At 38.9% G+C, this 19,578-nt stretch overlaps 1 protein-coding gene across 2 annotated transcripts in view; it reads right to left on the reverse strand.

The window, feature by feature from the left end:
• Positions 1-19,578, reverse strand: part of LOC149187649 (AFG1-like ATPase family protein) — a 454,936-nt gene that overhangs the window by 201,070 nt on the left and 234,288 nt on the right. For both annotated transcript variants that reach the window (XM_089411422.1, XM_089411421.1), the window contains 2 exons: positions 5,949-6,070; positions 5,777-5,846 (listed from right to left, as the gene is read on the reverse strand). In XM_089411422.1, coding sequence (XP_089267548.1) covers positions 5,777-5,846; positions 5,949-6,070 — 192 coding nt within the window. The remainder of the gene's footprint in view (positions 1-5,776; positions 5,847-5,948; positions 6,071-19,578) is intronic.

Below are 19,578 nucleotides of genomic sequence, written 5' to 3' on the forward strand. Positions count from 1 at the left end.
CGTCAACAATTTTTTTTTTCAAAAAGCCATAACTTCTTCATCCGGAAGCCTTTTTCAGAGCCGTTTTTTTTAAAACCGCCTATTTTTTCGAGATCTATCCATTGGAACACTTACTTTCAGCATCTTCAGCTTCATTTTTTTTAAAAAATGGAAAGTCCATGCCAAGTCATTCTTGACAGCACTAACTACTTCCAATGGGTAGCCTACATGGGAGATTTACTTAGAAGTAAAGGTCTCTACAGAATAGCCACAGACCAAGAGAAGAAACCAAAAGATGAAGACAAGGCGGCAAAATGGGAAAATAGACAAGATCAAGCACGTGGTTTGATAGGGATGTCTGTTTCTCCTGATCTTAGATTCCACATTGCAGAACTTGAGACTCCTCATGAAGCATTAGAAAAACTTGCTAAAGTTTTTGGAATTAAAAATGAAATTAGAGCCCATCAACTTGAAAATGAGCTGCTTACTTTGGATCCTAATAATTTTTCTTGCATTGAAGATTTCTTGTCCAAATTCAAGACCCTTAGATATCTCTTGGAAGGTGTTAAAGTTAAGAAAGAAGATGGTAACCTTATTTATTCCATCCTTACTAAGTTGGGACCAGCCTACTCTGTATTTGTTTCCACTTTCCATTCTACAAGGGAAGCTTTCATTTGTCAAGAACAAGAATACAAGGCCCCTTCCTTTGACTCCTTTTGTGATTCCTTAATAAGAGAACAAGAAAAACTCTTACACCTTGGTCTTCTTAATCTTGGAAACTCTTCCACGAAAGCGTTAGCCGCCCAGCAGCAACCAATTCAAAGAATCCTAAGAAGTCATATCCTCAAAAGAATGGTCCTAAACCATCTCAGCCTCAAAATGAAAGATCATTTCAGCAAAATGATAAGACCAATAAAAACAAATGGAAGAAGTCTGATAGACATTGTAACTTTTGTAATCGAGATGGCCACTTAGAATCTAAATGCTTTAGAAGATGGAAGCCTTGGAAGCCGCAATGAAGAAACATAACATCCATGTGGAGCCTACTTCAACTTCAACTTCCGGAATGGCACTTTCTGCATGTCATTATCAATCATCTCAGTCTGGTTATGCATTAAATGTATCTTCTTCTTCTTCTCATTCTCATGAGTGGCTCATTGATTCTGGAGCCTCTTGTCACATGGCCAAAAATCAAGCCATGTTTTCTTCTTTAAATGATTGTAACACCAAAAATATATATATTGGTGATGATAGATCTCTTAATGTTGTAGGGACTGGAACTGTTCATCTAGACAATGGTCAGTTTAATGATGTATTATGTGTTCCAACCTTATCCTGCAACCTTCTATCTGTCTATCAGATAACTCATTCAGGTGAAGGTAAAATTGTTGAATTTTCACCTCATGATGTTGTAATCAAGGATCTAAAAGATCCTAAACAGATTCTAGCTACTGGTCTTGCTGATGATTCCAAAAGGTTGTATAAGTTTCACAACTTTGGGTCATCAAATCTTCCCTCAGTATTTGTTGCTCATAATGATGAAGTGAGCAAACTTTGGCATGAGCGATTTGGTCACTTAAACTATCGCTCCCTTCAGCATCTATGTAAAGAAAATATGGTGACAGGTCTTCCTATGGTATCTTGCAGAGATGGTGTTTGTTCCGGATGTGTACTCGGAAAACATCATCGGGACAGTTTTGACAAACGTGCCTCTTGGCACGCCTCAGCCCCTTTACAGCTTGTGCACAGTGATTTATGTGGTCCTCTTCCTATTGCTTCATTCTCTGGCTGCAAGTACTTCTTAACTTTCATTGATGATTTCTCCAGACGCACTTGGGTATACTTCTTAAAACTCAAGAGTGAAGTATTTAACACCTTTTTGGCCTTCAAAGCCTTTGTTGAAAAACAATCTGGACATCAAATTCTTAAGCTAAGAACTGATAATGGTGGAGAATATGTTAAAAACACATTCATCAACTTTTGCACCGAAAATGGAATTCAAATGCAACATACTGTTCCATACACTCCACAACAAAATGGTGTAGCTGAAAGGAAAAATCGCACCTTAAAGGAAATGGCTAATTGTATGCTGCAATCTAAAGGACTCAGTCTTAGTTTTTGGGCCGAAGCAATTAATTGTGCAAATTATATAATCAATCGCACTCCTACTAAGGTTCTAGAGAATATCACTCCAGAAGAAGCTTGGAGTTCCATTAAACCAGATGTAAGTCACTTTCGTGTGTTTGGAAGTGAAGCATGGGCCCATATTCCAGATGAAAAGCATAAAGCTTTAGAACCTAAGAGTGAGAAATGTACTTTTGTTGGATATTCTGAAGATGTAAAAGGTTATAGACTTATTCCATTTAAGTCCAAAAATGTTATCATTAGAAGAGATGTAAAATTTGATGAAAATAAATCGGCCTGCGAGCCTAGTCCGGCGGATGTGCCACCTCTTCCTATCTCTTCTACTTTTGAAAACATTTCTTCTTCAGATGATGAAAGTGAGGATGACATTCCTCCCCCACCTTCTCAGGATCCTCAACTTCCAAGATGGGTCCGTGCTACTCGAGATGCAGCAGGTGATCTTGCCGGTGATCCTACAGATCAGCGACGTACACGTTCTCAGTTTGAAAGAGCCTCTTCTTTACTGGCTCAAGCTCCAGTAAATCATGATCCTGACACTTTTGCAGAAGCTTCAGGCCATCCACATTGGGAAGCAGCTATGAATGAAGAATATCACTCATTGATGACAAATGATACATGGGATCTTGTTCCTCTACCAAAGGGACGAAAACTTGTAAGATGTAAATGGGTTTACAGAACCAAGTATGGACCAGATGGCAAAATTGATAAACACAAAGCTCGTCTTGTTGCTAAGGGCTTTTCACAGGTTGAAGGCATTGACTACACTGAAACCTTCGCCCCTGTTGCCAAAATGAACTCTATACGCCTTGTTCTTTCCCTTGCTGCCTCTTTAAAATGGGAAGTCCATCAGATGGATGTTAAATCTGCCTTCTTGCATGGGGACTTGCAGGAAGAAATCTATATGGAACAACCCATTGGCTTCATACAAACAGACTCCAGCCTTGTGTGTCGACTTAAGAAATCCCTTTATGGTCTCAAGCAAGCTCCTCGGGCTTGGTATGCCAAAATGGATAGCTTTCTTTTAGAATCTGGCTTTTCTAGGTGTCATTCTGACAATACTGTCTACACCAAGAAAGTGGGTGACTCTCTTATCATCCTTGTTCTTTATGTTGATGATCTTATCCTTACTGGTAGTGATCCCAACCTTATAAACCATGTGAAGTCTATCCTTAAAAAGAAATTTGAAATGACAGACTTAGGACACTTACACTATTTTCTCGGTCTTCAAGTCTTGCAATCCAAGGAGGGTATTTCCCTTTCCCAGTCCAAGTATGCTTGTGATATTCTTCGTCATTTTCACATGGAAGACTGTAAGCCAGCCCCTTCTCCCTTTCAGTCTGGAGTCAAACTTTCAGTCTCTTGTACTTCTCCTGAAGTTGATGCTACCTTATACCGTCAACTTGTAGGAAAACTCTTGTACTTAACCCATACTCGTCCTGATCTTTCCTTTGCTGTTGGCCTTGTTGCTCGTTTTATGCAAAACCCCCGTGAAAGTCATTGGAAAGCAGCCAAAAGAATACTTCGTTATGTTCGAGGTACAGTACAGTTTGGGATTCATTACAGTGCCAAAGCAGCTCCTCTGTTAGTTGGTTTCACTGATTCTGATTGGGCTGGTGACCCTGATGATCGGAAGTCTACTGCCGGTTATGTCTTCACTCTTGGTTCAGGACCTATTACATGGGCTTGTAAGAAACAGGCTGCCATTTCTCTTTCGTCAGCAGAAGCAGAGTATCGTGGTGCCGTGGAAGCTAGTAAGGAAGCCTTGTGGCTTCGTCAGATCCTATCAGAGTTTGGCTTTGAGCAGCAGCATCCAACCACACTTTGGTGTGATAATCAAAGTGCCATTCAGCTATGCAAAGATCCAGTCCAGCATCAGCGCAGCAAACACATCGAACTACACATGCACTTCATCAGAAAGCTCATTCATGACCATGTTCTTGAAGTGCAATATTGTCCAACAGATGATCAGGTTGCAGACATCTTCACAAAGGCTCTCACAGAGGCGAAGTTCACTAAACTTCGATATATGCTTGGAGTTCAGGAAGTTGTCACTAAGGGGGGATAGGCTCTAGTGCCTCCTTCCTTCTCCTATTGTGTCATATTTGTAAATCCTTCAATCCTATCCCAAGTTGTTCTTAAGGGGGGATGTTAGGATATTCCGACACATAGGATATAGTTAAGTTCAACTTGGTCTAGTTTAGAGTTAGGTATAGAGTTAGGTAAAGTGTGTTTCTTTACCGTTGTACATATTGTAACTTACAATCCGACGGTCACGATATGTAGTGATCCGACGGTTCACTCTCACCTCGGTATTACCGACACTTGATCCGTGGCTTGACACCCGATTGGTCCATGAGTTCTATTTAAAGCGCATGGAGGGTCATTGTTCGGGTAATCCGTGCATGAGAGAAGCTTATGTAAATTTTCATTCTTTGATTAATAAATTGCCTGTAGTACCCACGTTGGGACAGGCCGTGGACTGTTTCCCTCCTTGCACTCTGAGGGTTTTAACCACGTCAAAAATACTGGTGTATTGATTTGAGATCTGGTTGTGAGCGGTGTCCTTTTGGTATTCTTTCTGAGGAACTTACCCTGTAAATTCCTACATAAATCTCCTAAGGAGGCTTTCACGGGTGAAGCAGGAGGTGAGCCACATAGCTTCAAAAAAGAGGACTAAGTCGGAGTGCTCAACAAAAAAAGGGCATTTTTGTTGGATATAGTGAAACTTCAAAGGCCTACAAGGTCTACATTCTAGTGTAGAGGAAAACAGTGGTTAGCAAGGATGTCAAATTCGAGAAGGGTCCTTCATCGTAAACATGAAGTTTTTGGCATTCTCTTACAAGAATAAAAGATAGCATTACAGAATGTTACTTCGAAGTCAGATACAATAACATCAGAAAATATTAACTATGTCTCAAAAGTAATCCTTCAAAATAATTAAGAGTCGGAGCAAAATATGCAAAAGGAATTTGAAAAATTCATCATAGATAAAAACAAAGAAATTTCTCATAGCAAGAATCATAGTCAAAAATTGATCGCACCGATTACGAAGTTAAGAGGTAAAAAAAGTCACTAAAAACCAAATTGGAATAACTTCACGATAATGAAGCATTATGGCCTCAAATAAAAGAATCCAAGTTGAGGAGAAGGGAACAGAGAGAGATCCATTTAATATCATGATTCAACAAGATGCCAATCGGTTAAGCTAAAGACATTTTTGGATGTTGGAGTACAAACAATGGGCATTCCAAGTGAAGATCCAGCAATCAACCAAGCAACATTATTGCGTGAAGAAAATCATATTCTGAAAGTAGACCAAGCAAACACTACAATCACAATAACTGAAAATCATGTTACATGAACACCTTATCAACATCCTAATCATATGAGCAGATACCTTAACTAGTCAATGTATCAACATTGTTAAAAAACATTATTTTCTGCAATCAAGCATGATTCAAAACTCCCGATTCAAAACTAATCTCAAGCTTCTTTTCAGTTTTCAAATTAATTATGCATTTCAAAATGAGTGATGTGCATTAGTAAACACAATCTATGTCCACTATATTTGTTCAATCTTCAATTAAAGGCTAAACGAGAGAAGATGGACAGATTTGGGAGGACAGTTGAAATTTGGTATAAAAAAACAAACCGGAAGACCACAAAGCTGATTAAATGTGAAGCGTGCCACCCCATTGCAACTCTCTGGAACCTCAAATAACCTGTTTTTCATTTAGAACATCCAAAGGTGTATGAGAACATGCCTTATCAAAATACTGTGCAGAATGAACATTAGTAAAAGAAAACCATTGACGTAAGCATACCTTCCAAACATCACAGGGATAGTAGTTGGAGTAATTAGGCCACCAAGTTGGCTTGTGAGGTCATGCCACCTTCTCTCAAATTTAGAACGTGACTGAGAATCCAAAGGCCAAAAGAAATTTTCCTAAAAGAATTGAAACAGAAATTGTATTATTAGTACTTAATGAATGCCAACTCTTATCAAACTATTGGACAAAATAGTCCGTATTAATTTTCTACATAATACATAAGATTTAGAAAAATAATATGCATGCTCAAATTTTCAAATTTCTATACCAAATTTAAAACATGGAATCTTCTATATATTTTTATCACTTCATATCTACTATATGAATAGTAGGAAAACAGAAAATGCTCTTTGCTACAAATAAAATGTCGTTTAAAAGATTTATTTGTATATGCTTTATCCTATTCAATCATTTCTTCAAAGCATCTAACCTTGCTAACCAACGCCACTACAAATTTTATAGCAACCTAGTTATACCATGATGTTCAAAGATAAATGATTAGGCACTTAGTATTTATAACAATTATTAACAAAGGTAGCAAGTAGATGAACGTGATTTGTGGGCAGTTTATTTATGCATGTGCCTCTACACATGTGGATGCATATGAAATTCCTATTGGCATCTACCTTTAGAAGGCAGTTGCTAGGTAATTTTCAAGGTTTGAAATAAATATCTTGGGATCCTCCTAGAACCTCATTGACATGTTGAATCCGGGAACGTACGACTCCTTATCTAGTTAGTGTATCAACATGGTATCGGAGAAAAGTTAAGCAGGAGTGCAGATTGAAGAGCTCTCGTTGAGGAAAAGGAGGGAGTTCGATATTTCAGCAAAGGCAGAAAATCGAAATCCCATAGAATTGCGTAGTTCTCAGGAAAGGACGCAGTTTATTCGACGGCAGTTGCTGGGTTAGGATAGCATCAGAAAACAACACAAAGATGGACACTCAAAGTAACTCAGAATTGGCTTCTAGACTAGAAGAAGAATTCGCTTGCCTAGCAAGTTCAGCTTCAACAGATGTTTGGTATATTGATAGCGGGGCTTCAGCTCATATGACTGGAGTACGAGAATATTTCTCGAGCTATCAAGAAGAACAAATGGATTTCCATATTACTATGGGAAATCAGACAAAGTGTACTCCAATAGGGAGGGACACCATATCATTTCAGATAGAAGCAGGAACCAACATCTGAGCCACCAATGTTCTGCATGTGTCGGAATTAGGAATGAATCTAATTTCAGTGTTTCGGTTACAGGACAAGGGATACGATGTATACTTCATTGGAAAGAAAGTATACATCTAGCATCCAAGATGGAAGAAGAAAGACAAATTGGAACTTGACGTAACAAATTGTATAGGTTGCAGCTTGAGTCTCCAATGGCACTGATAGGCAGCAACTATGATGGTGAAAAGGAACGAAATGAATTATGGCACAAGCAAATGGGGCATTTACACCATCGAGCACTGAGGATGCTCAGAAAGACTGTTATAAGAGTACCAAGCCTTAGTAGTGAACACGATGACTTATGCAGAGTGTCTGTACTACAGAAGTACACTAAAGCAACTTGTTGACCACTACGTGTCAACAACCCATAGCAGTACACCCCCATTTTTCGCAAAAGGGATAGCGCCTGATCGATGTGTTCGTGTCGTCCAGCTATCATCATCAACCCAATCATCATGTTATAATATAAACCCATTCTGCATGTGTGTAATGTAAATAATCTCAGCAGATCTATGTCGTGTATGTAATTGTCTAAGTAGACCTATTTTTCTGGTGATGATCTACATTCCGGGAAGTTTTTTGTCTCACCGATCCATTCTCGAATGGTCGGTAGAGTTTTCCTTCAACCTTACCCCAAAGCCGAAATGGACTAAGGTAAATTGATTATTTTGCTAAATTTTAAGCCTTTGATCCTTGGGGTTAAGTCAAAGTCAAAATTTTGAGAAAATTAATTCAAAAATTAATTTTTGAAATTATTAAAATGCATTTAATTGAAAATTCGAATTTCCTCAAGAATTTAAAATTTCGATGGATGAGATTAAAAGAAATTTTGATCCTCATCGACTGTCGAGATTGCTTTGACGAGGATCACTCGAACTAGCTGTTGTAAGATTTATCTTTAAATAGGAAGTCATTTGTCAATCAATTCATCCGATCTCTGGATCGTGTACTAAGCTCTCAAGCTCTCTTGTATACTTTTTTGAATTAATGCAAAAGTCTTTGGGGTTTCAACGTGTTGTAGTGTTCCTCTTCATGAATTTATGGTAACATTGTTTTAATTTCTGCTTAATATTATGTGAAAACTATCAATCAATAGCTCTCTTAGAATAATCTGAATACAGGTATCTTATTCAGTTTGTTGGATCTAGGGTAACATTTTTAATTTTGATTGAAGTAACAGGTATCTGTATTTCTTCAGAATTTTATTGTTGTTCTATTTCTCTACTTGATTTGATGGTTGATCTAGTGTTTGCAGAAGATCTCTCAGGTTCTCATTGAGCGTTTGGGGATAGTCTTCGGTTGGACCAGCCAACTCTCAACACATATTTTCTGAAGAGCCTACTTCATATAAGCCTCAGGATTTATCTAACGATAATCTTTTTTCTGCAGGGTGTTTTTGGGCTAGTACCTCTCTAAAATTTCAAAATCTTTTAAATATTTTGTGGAAATTTTGATAGATCTGGTTGTTAAAAGCCTTAGATTATCAAATCTGAGAGCGGAGTTGGACTCATACTCCTCAGATCTAAAAGATCTGTAAGTTATTTGTATAGATATGTTATTTACTTGTGTAGATCTGAAATTTTGTAACATAATTTTGAATTTTAACACTTGGATTTTTGGGATTTTCTCTATTTTTGTACATATTGGGTATTGGGTTTTTCTTTTTTTCACTTGTGCAGGGATAGATCTGAGAAATCAGCCAAGAAAATCTTCAGATCTGAGATAGATCTAGACCTCGGAGGGCAAGATCTGGGCTCAAAGATTGTGTGCAGTAATAGATCTGAGAAATCAGCCAAAAAAATCTTTAGATCGGAGCTAGATCTAAACCCTGGAGGGCAAGATCTGGGGTCAAAGATTGTTTGCAAGAATAGATCTAGGAAATCAGCCAAGTAAATCTTCAGATTTGAGATTTTTTCAAGCATATCTGAGTGTTTTGAGACAAATCTAGGGCCTGGAGGACAATATCTTGTATCAAATATTTTTGCAAGGCCATCCATTAAAGATTTTGCAATAAATCTGAAGATCTGAAGCAAAATAATTTTTTTTCAAAACAAGGATTTCAAGTTTTGGGGCTCCTAAGCCCAAATTTGCCTTCTCCTAGCCCAACGCTAGTTCTATTGGGCCTAGTGCTAGCTCTCATTGGCCCTAGATTCCTCTTGCTCCATTTCTAATTTGAATATTTAATTTTCTGAAGCTAAGCATTGGTGGGTTTTTGCAGAAAATTTGGTAAAAATTTGTGTTTCAGATATTGAAATTTTTTTGGCAACTTGGGCAAGTGATCTTCAAGGCCTAGGGCCTAAGGGTTTGATCTCTAAACTATCTTTTTCCTCATTTTTTGCTACAAAAGTCATATATCTTTCTAATAGTGGTGAAAAACACATCTAAGTGGTTTAAAATTAACTAAAAAAATTGTTAAATACATTAATAAGTCAATTATATTTGATGTGTCAACAATTTGGCCTAGATCTACATTTTGGGTGACTGTTATTTCTAAATAATTCTGTTTGTGAAGTCTGAGATATAACAGTGGCAAAATTTCATGTGGGTTAGCCTAAAATCAATTCCTAAGTTGTCTAATACATTAAGGAATTAATTTCTTGAGTTGGGCATTCATCATTAGGCTTATTTCATGTTTTAATTGCTGGTTGTAATAAGTATATTAGATCTGATATAATTCTGGAAATCACATCATAACAAGCCAAAAAAACTTATAATTCATGTGAGCAAGTTTGGAAAGTTTTCGGTAAATTTTTTGCATAAAGATATCATTGATAGCTTACTGTTTTCATTGTCATATTGTTGTTGTCATAAAGTTTTTCTTACTGCTGTCCTAAAAACTAATTTTTTGAAAATTAAGTACTCTGTCATGGAATTGTGATAAAATGCATATCTTCTGTTTCATAAACTGAGTATTTTTTGAGCATCTGTTGACATTGATTGCAAAGAAGTTTTTGTTCTCTTTGAGCTATAATTGTATCAAAAAATATTTGAAATAAGCTTGTGGTTTAATTGTAATATTTTCAGGGGTTTATTTTTAAGTCTTCATCCAATAAAGCGAACATTTTATTTTGGTGATTAAGGGCTTTTGCGACACAAGTGTTTCTAATCCTCGGGTCTAACTTCTTCTCATCATCTGGTGCATTTGCATATAAATTAGTTTTGCATAAATAAAATTTACTTCCAAGCATAAACTTGGTTGATAGAAAGATAAGTATCCATCCATCTTTGCTTAAGAAGCCTGCTTTTAATAGTACTTAAAACGGTGACATTGCAATCATCAGAGCCACAGCTCTCTACAGCGCTAAAGGCACCAGGTATGTTAGATTTTCAGGAGAGATATCGTTAATCACACCTTAGTGTGCTTCACCTTATCTTATTTATGCCAATTACTACGAAATCAGGCTCAATATAGAAAGGATCTAAGGGTTAAAACTTAGATAGGCATTTAACTAAAATTGACCAAGATTTTTGCATCTCATATTAGCTTTAGGATCAGCACTTCATATAAGATAGCCATTCATCCAAGCAGCAGTTGCAAATCGATTACTTGGTCCTAAATTTCTTAGCAAGATAGTTGACTCCATAAGGCACTAGCATCAATTGCCTAAAATCTAATCAAATCCTATAAATCTTGCTAAATCTAAATCAAGTACTTGGTCGCTTCATTGTGTCTCCCAAACTGGCCGGTTTCCAACTAGTTCTCCTTCATTCCATTTTTGTAGGGTCTACCCACCTTAGCCTACTGTAGGGAGACAGCTTAAACGGAGAGATTGGGGATCCAGGTGACAACCCCCGATCTGAGCCGTTGTCGCGGTGCCTAGACGTTTTGTGCGACAACACAACCTTTTCCAAAAGTAACAATAAAGCAGAATGTGTATTAGGATTGGTACACTCAGATATTTGTGGTCCTATGTCCACAAGACCATGTTGCGGGGGAGCGCCCCCCCCCCATCGAACCCGCTCCCGAATCGTGCTCCGGGCGGGAGCGCGCTCCCAAAATCACTCCCACGGGAGCGATTTTCGGGAGCGCGCTCCCTTAAAAAAATTTGCGCTCCCTGGTCTGTTAGGGAGCGACATAGGGAGCGATCGCTCCGGCGCTCCCGGAGCGATTTTTAATGCCCGGGAGCGATCGGGGAGCGATCGCTCCCTGATCGCTCCCGGACATTAAAAATCGCTCCGGGAGCGATTCGAGCCGGGCCGGGAGCGGTTCGGCAGAAAAAAATCCGTCGGACCCGAAAATAAAAAAAAATTTAGAAAATTTTTTTGGTTTTATAAGCCCAATGGGCCAAAAAAAATTCATTCTAACTTCATTGAGCTTGAGTTTGGAGCTGGAGCAAGAGCAAAGGAGCGAGGAGCAAGTGCTGAGGAGCGAGGAGCAAGTGCTAAGGAGCGAGGAGCAAGCCTGCAGAGGTAAGTAACTTAGTAATTTAGTTAGTTTAGCTGGTTAGGTAGTTAATTTAGTTAATTTAATTTAGCTATTTGAGTTTAAGGATCATGTATTTTAATTAAATTAATAAATTAAATTAATTAATCCCAATAAATTAAATTAATTTGCAGATTCAAGAATCAAAACCCTACAAACGTCAAACACCATGGACCTGGCTATATTTATTGGCATTTTCCTCTTCCTGGTCCCTTTTATGGTTATTATGGCGCTGGAGAGTAGGAAACGGAGAGGGCCCCAAACTGAAGAGGGGGATGAAGAAGCCGGAGAAAGTCAAATGGGTGAAAACCCCAGTGAGGAGGAGCTGGAGGAGGGTGAACATGACCCTCAAAAAACTAAACAAGACCAAACTCCATTGTGGAAATATGTTCACAGGGCTGAAACAGGGAGAGGGGGTGGAACCACTAAATTTCATTGCCCCCATTGCAACACTGATTACACAGGTTCATACACCCGTGCTAGAAGACACCTCTGCGGGAAAAGGCCATGGGATGGAGAGAAACAAATAGGAATCAAAACTTGTACAGCGGTGTCAACAGCAGATAGAGCCAAATACATAAGGGAAGAGGAGGAAGCCCAATATAGAACAAAAAAATCAAGGGGTTTCTTTGAACCAAGCTCACAATCACAAAGAACTCCTTCAGCATCCTCCCAAGGCAGTGGATATGGACATGGAGGCACAGGGTCATCATCTTTAAGGCGTAGAACCATATCAGATTTCCTTGATGAGGGGTGTAGGAATGATGTGGATTCAAAAGTTTACAAGTTTCTCTATGCATGTGAGATACCATTCAATGTTCTACACTCACCTTATTGGCACGAAATGGTTTCTGCCATAAATGATGCCCCTAAAGGATACACGAGCCCTGGGTATGACAAGGCAAGAACCGTTGGCCTTGATCATGAAAAAACAAAAATATCACATTCTTTGAATAAAATGACAAGTTCTTGGACTGACCATGGGGTGTCCATTGTATCTGATGGATGGACAAATGTAAAAGGCAAGCCATTGATAAGTGTTCTTGCTGTGTCTGTTAGTGGTCCCATCTTTCTAGCTGCACATGATTACTTAGACAAGTTCAAGACCGCCATCAACATTGCAAAAGCATTACTTGAAACAATTGAGCGTATTGGCCCATACAATGTCATCCAAGTCATCACTGATAATGCTCCTAATTGTAAGGCAGCGGGAGCAATTATTGAGGATAAATACCCGAACATATTTTGGTCTGGATGTTTGGTTCACACATTGAACCTTCTGTTGCATGATATTGTCAAAAACAAAAATGAACAATACCAATGGATTGGTAATTTGTACAAGAAAGGCAAACAAATGATAAAATTTATTACAAATCATAGCAATACCCATGGCCTTTTCCGCAGTCACTCGAGATTGGAGTTGCTGAAGATTGCGAGGACTAGATTTGGTAGCTATTACCTCACCTTCAGGCGCCTTTTGAAGATAAGAAAGGCATTAGCTAGCATGGTATCAAGTCCACATTGGCAGGTGTTAAAGGAAAGGGCTACAAATGTAGCTGACATGGCAGGTTTTGAAATGGTGGAGGAGGCCGCTCTTGATGGGCAGTTTTGGACAGGTGTGAGGCAGGTATTGGATTTCACCAAGCCAATTTATCACATGATTCGGTTTGCAGATACAGACAAACCAGTGATTGGCGAGGTGTATGAGCAAATGGATACCATGTTGGGGGAAATAAAAGACATTGTTCATAATAGAGATCCCAACTTGTACAAACTGATTCATGATTGTGTGTGTGAACGGTGGAATAGGCTTAACCTTCCACTACATTGCTTGGCGTATATCCTTACGCCAAAATACTACTCTACATCTTGGTTGGGCCAACCTGCAGCAGGGGGTGGGGTTAGGACCAAACCCCATTTAGATCAAGAGGTAACTAAAGGATATTTGGAAGCATTAGAAAAGTTGGTACCTGACAGGGAGGAATGTGCAGCTGTGCGCCTTGAAATAGGCAGATACTTCAGTGGCACTGGTTTGTATGGTAACTTCCATGCAATGGATGACAAAGATAAATTTGAATCTCTCACATAGTGGGAAACATATGGCGGCCATGGACTTTTGCCAAAATTGGCAAAAAAAGTTCTTTCACAGGTTGTAAATTCTTCTTCTGCAGAGAGGTGTTGGAGCACCTACAGCTATATACATAATGTGAAAAGAAATAGACTCAATGAAAACCGAGCAGAAAGCTTGGTTTATGTGCACTACAACTTGAGGTTGTTGAGTCATTACTGTGATCGGGCTAATGAGGATCCCACATATAAAATTTGGGACAATCACCCAGAGGATGACAATTTGGAGGATGGCATTGTACATATTGAAGAACTAGAAAAGGAACTTGTAAGCGATGAAAATGAAGCAGCAGCCATGCCACCTCCACCTCCACCTCCACCATCCAGTAGCAGTGCTCGAGGTCCGAGTCTTGTTCCTTTGCTGTCGCCACCTCCATCTACACCCTCGCGTGGAGGTTCTAGTTCTGGTCGTCGGTCTGTGCGGGAGACTCCTAGAAGACCACCACGACCTGCTTATACACCTGGAGACTCTCGTGGCAAGGGCCACATGTAGATTTACAGTTTACTTGTCTTTTTTAGTTTCTATTAGACTTTAGTTTTCATATCTGTTGAGTTTTGAGTCCTTGACTCTTGACTCTTGACTCTTTCATATCATAATGATATTTTTTGTAAACATTATATCACTGTGACAATGAAAATTTGAAGTTTGAAGTTGGGCCTTGGCAATTATAACTCATTGGTAATGCTTGTGAGAATTATGAATATGATGCTTTGTGAAAGACTAAAGTTGTTTCATTTCATCTCATTATTCATGTTTCATTTTATAAATTTTTAACATTTCATATCATGTTAACAGTTAGAAGTTAGGACTTAGAAATATCTTCGATATTACTTCTTGTAATGGTTAAACTTAGCTTACAAGTACAACTTTGGTGATCAATGATGATAAATGTTATTGAATTTTCAATTCTGAAAGCTTGAAGTTGAAACTTTAATATTGAATTTGATGAATCATGATTTATAAGACTCAATATGTTGCAGTTGTAATATGTATTTTACTAACTTGTGGACATGGTTGATGACGATTATAATTTCTAGATGATTGATGTGATATGGTTCAATGATCAATCTATGTTTTTTTATGTTTTTTATGTCTAATTCATCATTCTACATGTTTTTGTTGACATATATGTATCAAAAATTAAAAAATATAAAAAATATATATATATATATATATTTTTAAAAAATCACTCCCGGATTCACTCCCAAACCGGGAGCTTCTGAAAATGGTCGCTCCCGCTCCCGCTCCCAAGTAACATGGCCACAAGAGCTCTTAGTGGTGGCAAATACTTCGTCACTTTTATTAATGATCACTCCAGAAAAAAACTGGATCTATTTCTTAAAAACCAACAATGAGGTCTTTGATCATTTCCGAGAGTTTAAAGCTCTTGTTGAAAATATGACAGGGAAAAAGATAAAGGTATTGCATTCAGAGAATGGTGGAGAATATATGAACAAAGACTTCACAAATTTCTATGCAAAGGAGGGCATCAAAAGAGAGTGGACAACTCCATATAATCCAGAGCAAAATGGAGTAGCAGAACGGAAAAATAAAACTATTGTTGGGGTAACCAAAACTATGTTGTATGATCAATATCTACCTAGGAATCTATGGGCAGAAGCTTGCAACACAATAGTGTATATCCAAAATAGAACTCCCCATAGAAAATTGGGGAAGAAAACACCCGAAGGGGTCTTCACAAGGAAGAAGTCGGAAGTCATTCTTCGCAGGATATTCAGAAGTGTGGCTTATTGTCACATTCAAGACGAGAAGCATAGTAAACTGGATTAGACTGCAGAAAAAAGGGTATCTCATAGGATACAGTGAAACCTCAAAGGCATATAGAATCTATATTTCTAGCAACAGGAAGATTATAGTGAGATGCGATGCAAAGTTCATGGAGGACAGAGCTTTCAGGAAATCTCGTGAGATGCCTGCAGAAGATCAGTCAAGAGATGTTCCATCAGTCTAGGAGTAGTAGGCAAGGAGGACAGGTAGGAGGATAGACACCTGGATCGAGTACTGTGACCAGTACCAATATCTCCTCAAAAGGAGGAAATGCAAATAGTTCTCAGTAGATGGAGCGACAAGATCAGGAGGAGGAGTTAGTTGAGCCTCCCACCACCAGTGGTAGAACCACCAGAGAAGTCCGGCAGACATTGAGGGATGCAAAGGAGTTTGTTGGAGCTCCTAGAACAGAGAAAAGGCAGCGTAGACAACCTAACAAATACCAGGCATTGGTAGCTCAGGTTAAAGAACCCTCTAGCTTTCATGAAGTTGTTCAACACCAAGTATGGGTGGATGCCATGGTAGAAGAATACAACTCTATCATGCTGAATGATGTATGGGAAGTAGTACCTAGACCAAAAGATAGATCAGTTCTAGGATCACGATGGATCTACAAGATCAAGTATGCTGCATATGGCAGTATAGAGAAGTACAAGGCAAGGTTCGTGGCAAAAGGGTATGCTCAGAAAGAAGGAATAGATTATGAAGAGATCTTCGCCCCAGTTTCTCGATAAATCTCCATCAAACCCATTATATCCATGGTAGCTCAAATGGGATGGGAGATTCACCAGATGGATGTCAAGACAACATTCTTGAATGGGGTGATAAAAGAGGAGGTGTATATAGAACAGCCTGAAGCCTTCGAAACTCATGAAAAGAGAACTCATGTTTGCAAATTAAAGAAAGCCCTGTATGGGCTCAAGCAGGCACCCAAAGCATAGTATGGTCAGATTGATAGTTACTTGCAGCAGTTGGGATTTGTCAAGAGTGATGTTGATCCCAATCTCTACTATTTGATGGTAGAGAATGAGCCACTTATTCTGGTATTATATGTAGATGACTTGTTCCTAACTGGGTCATCCAAGCTCATACAGGATTGCAAGAAGAATCTTGAAGCTGAATTCGACATGAAGGACATGGGGTTGATGCATTATTTTCTAGGGTTGGAAGTTTGGCAGAAGAATGGGGAGATATTCCTTGGACAAGGAAGATATGCTACAGAAATTCTGAAGAGATTCAGAATGTAAGATTGTCGACCCATGGCTACTCCCATGATCACCAACTGAAAGAAAATAGATGCATCAGGAGACAAGGAAGTAAACCCTACCTTGTACAGCCAGCTCATTGGGTCGCTCATGTATATGGTCAAGACTAGGTCAGACATTTGCTTTGTTGTCAACACTCTTAGTCAGTTCATGGTGGAACCAAAAAGGGTGCATTGGGCGGCAACTAAACACATTCTTAGGTATGTGAGTGGAACAGTCGGATATGGGTTGTAATACTCTCGACGGAAAGACGTCAGATCGAATGTGTTCACAGATGCAGATTGGGCAGGTAGTTCAGTAGACCAAAAAAGTACCTCAGGGTACTACTTCGGTGTTGGATCAGGGATGATATCTTGGTGCAGCAGGAAGCAGAAATTGGTAGCCATGAGTTCAGTTGAAGCAGAATATATGGCAGCCAGCACAGCTACGTGCGAAGCTATATGGCTCAGAAAATTGCTTGTGAGCTTCTTCAGAAAAAGGATGGAAGCGACAAAGGTTTACTCTGACAATATGAGTTGTATCAAACACTCTGAGAATCCAGTATTCCATGATAGGTCGAAACACATAGATATCACATGTCACTTCATCAGAGGTTGTGTTCAGCGTGGCGCAGTGTAGCTACAATATGTCCCCACAAGAGAGCATGTAGCTGATATACTCACAAAGGCTCTTAGAAGAGATAAGTTCACTCAATTCAGAGAGCAGATAAGTATGTTAGAAAATCTGTTTCAGTAGCAAGAGTAGTTTGTAGTGCAGGGACAGTTGGCAGTGGCAGTGCCAGCAGCAGCACAAATGTAGAAATTCAGAGGGAGTTGCAGCACAGATGCAGTGTTGACAGTGGCAGGGTCAGCAGCAGTACAGATGCAACATTTGCACAGAGGTTGGTGGACAGCATGTTAGACATCAACAGCGCAGAGGGAGATGTTACAAAACATAGTGATGCTTCAGTCGGTTGCATTACTAGAGCACATTCCTCGCTAAGAGGGAGTGTTGATTTTTGGTGGCATCAGATGTGCTGTAAGTCTCAAAATTTGCAGGGAGGCTAAGACACATATATTCTCCAATACCCAAAAATCGTTTTGGTAAATTCCACCTGGAGACAGTTTTATTAAATAACTGATTATTTTTAATGGGACCTGTTGTCGCACAAAGTGTTTAGACACCGCAACAACGCTCAACGTAAGGGTTGTCACTCTTACTCCTTACTCACTCCGTTTATACTCTCACCTAGATGAGTCAAGGGGGGTAGACCCTAAGGTGAAAGGAATGAGAATAACCTGTGAAATATGGGCTCTAGGAAACTTAGAGATGGACAACTTGACTAATGTAAATGACTCTCGATTAACTCAGATGATAATGCAACCAAGACATGACCACAAGATAGAAATGATTATAGACCAGTGCCTTTAATATTTGCATTAACCGTAGACTAAATAAAACAAGTTATCCAGAACAATTTACAAATGTGTGACTAGTGACAATCATGAATGATCAATGTAAATGCCCAAAACTGTATCATGCAAGAGATTCTAGATTTAGAATAATTTTCAATTAATGGCCCAGATCTAGAATTAATTAACTTTCTCCTATTGCCAATATAAATTTTGAAACATTAATCGTACTTGACAATAGAGAAATATAAAAATGCATTTAATCACCAAATAACACTAAGGAACTTCAGATAAACAATTTAATTATTCCTTAGGAACTTAATTTAATGTGAAAAATGAGAAAAATAAATCAAAGGGTCAATAAAATAGATTTTTAATCGACCATAGGCCACATTAAAAATACATAATGTGAAAGCGCAAGTCCTTTAATTTATTTTATTCCAAATTCTAAAGTCACAAACAAAAAAAATTAAATTTTTTGATTTTTTGAACTTTTAGATTTTTTTAATTCTTAGGATTTTTATATTTTTTTTGGAAATAAATAAAATCAAAACTAAATTTAAAAAAAAAAATCAAATCGATTTTTTTTAATTTATTAAAATTTTGATGAAATCTAACTGAAGTCTATACCCAACAAAATAAAATAAAAATCAACAGCGGATTTTCTACAAGGGAAATAACCTAACTAAAGGAAAATAAAAAATAAAAAGGCATATCAAACCTAACCCTACGCAAAAGCTAAAAGCCAAATCTATAACAAAAAAAGTCGAATGTTTGTTGATCGTTGTGCAAGCGCAGGTCGATGAACGCTTGGACGGCGGCGGAAGATTGAGGGATACGTAGAGGCGCAGCTACAGGTTGGTTTGCATTTGTTGCAGGGACGCAGACAGGCCTGGACGGAGGTGGTTAGGATAGTGAGGAGGAACTGCGGAGGATTTGAGGGATGCAGGTGCGATAAGGGGATGCAGGCCAGAGATGGCAACAAGGGGAGAGCATGCAGCGGATTAGGCAGCAGAGGACTAAAGTGTGGATGGGCAGTGTGAGATAGCAGCAACAGCGAGGATTTCGAGGTGAATGTTGTGGACAGAGGGCAGGGTTTGAGGAGATCCACGGGTAGGCAGAGCAAATAGCGAATGAGGAAGTTGCGGGTTTGTAGTTGATGGGCAAGGAATGGACGTGGTTTACAGCGAAAACACAGAGAGAGGATGGCGAGTTTATGGAAGAAAGACAACGTTTGGAGGGTGCTCTACGGGCTGGACAGAAGAGAACGAGCCGGAAGAAATAAGGCAATGTTTGAGATTGCAGGAGATGAGCTGGATGGATGATCGACGGACAAAATAGAGAGGGATTGTGGAGCTGTAGTGAGTGATTTGAGGCAACACACAGCAAGGGAATGGAGATACAA

The sequence above is a fragment of the Pinus tabuliformis genome, chromosome 3_1 (assembly GCF_031772625.1).
Source record: "Pinus tabuliformis cultivar Carrire ecotype Pingquan chromosome 3_1, CPIR1, whole genome shotgun sequence".
Lineage (NCBI taxonomy): Eukaryota > Viridiplantae > Streptophyta > Pinopsida > Pinales > Pinaceae > Pinus > Pinus tabuliformis.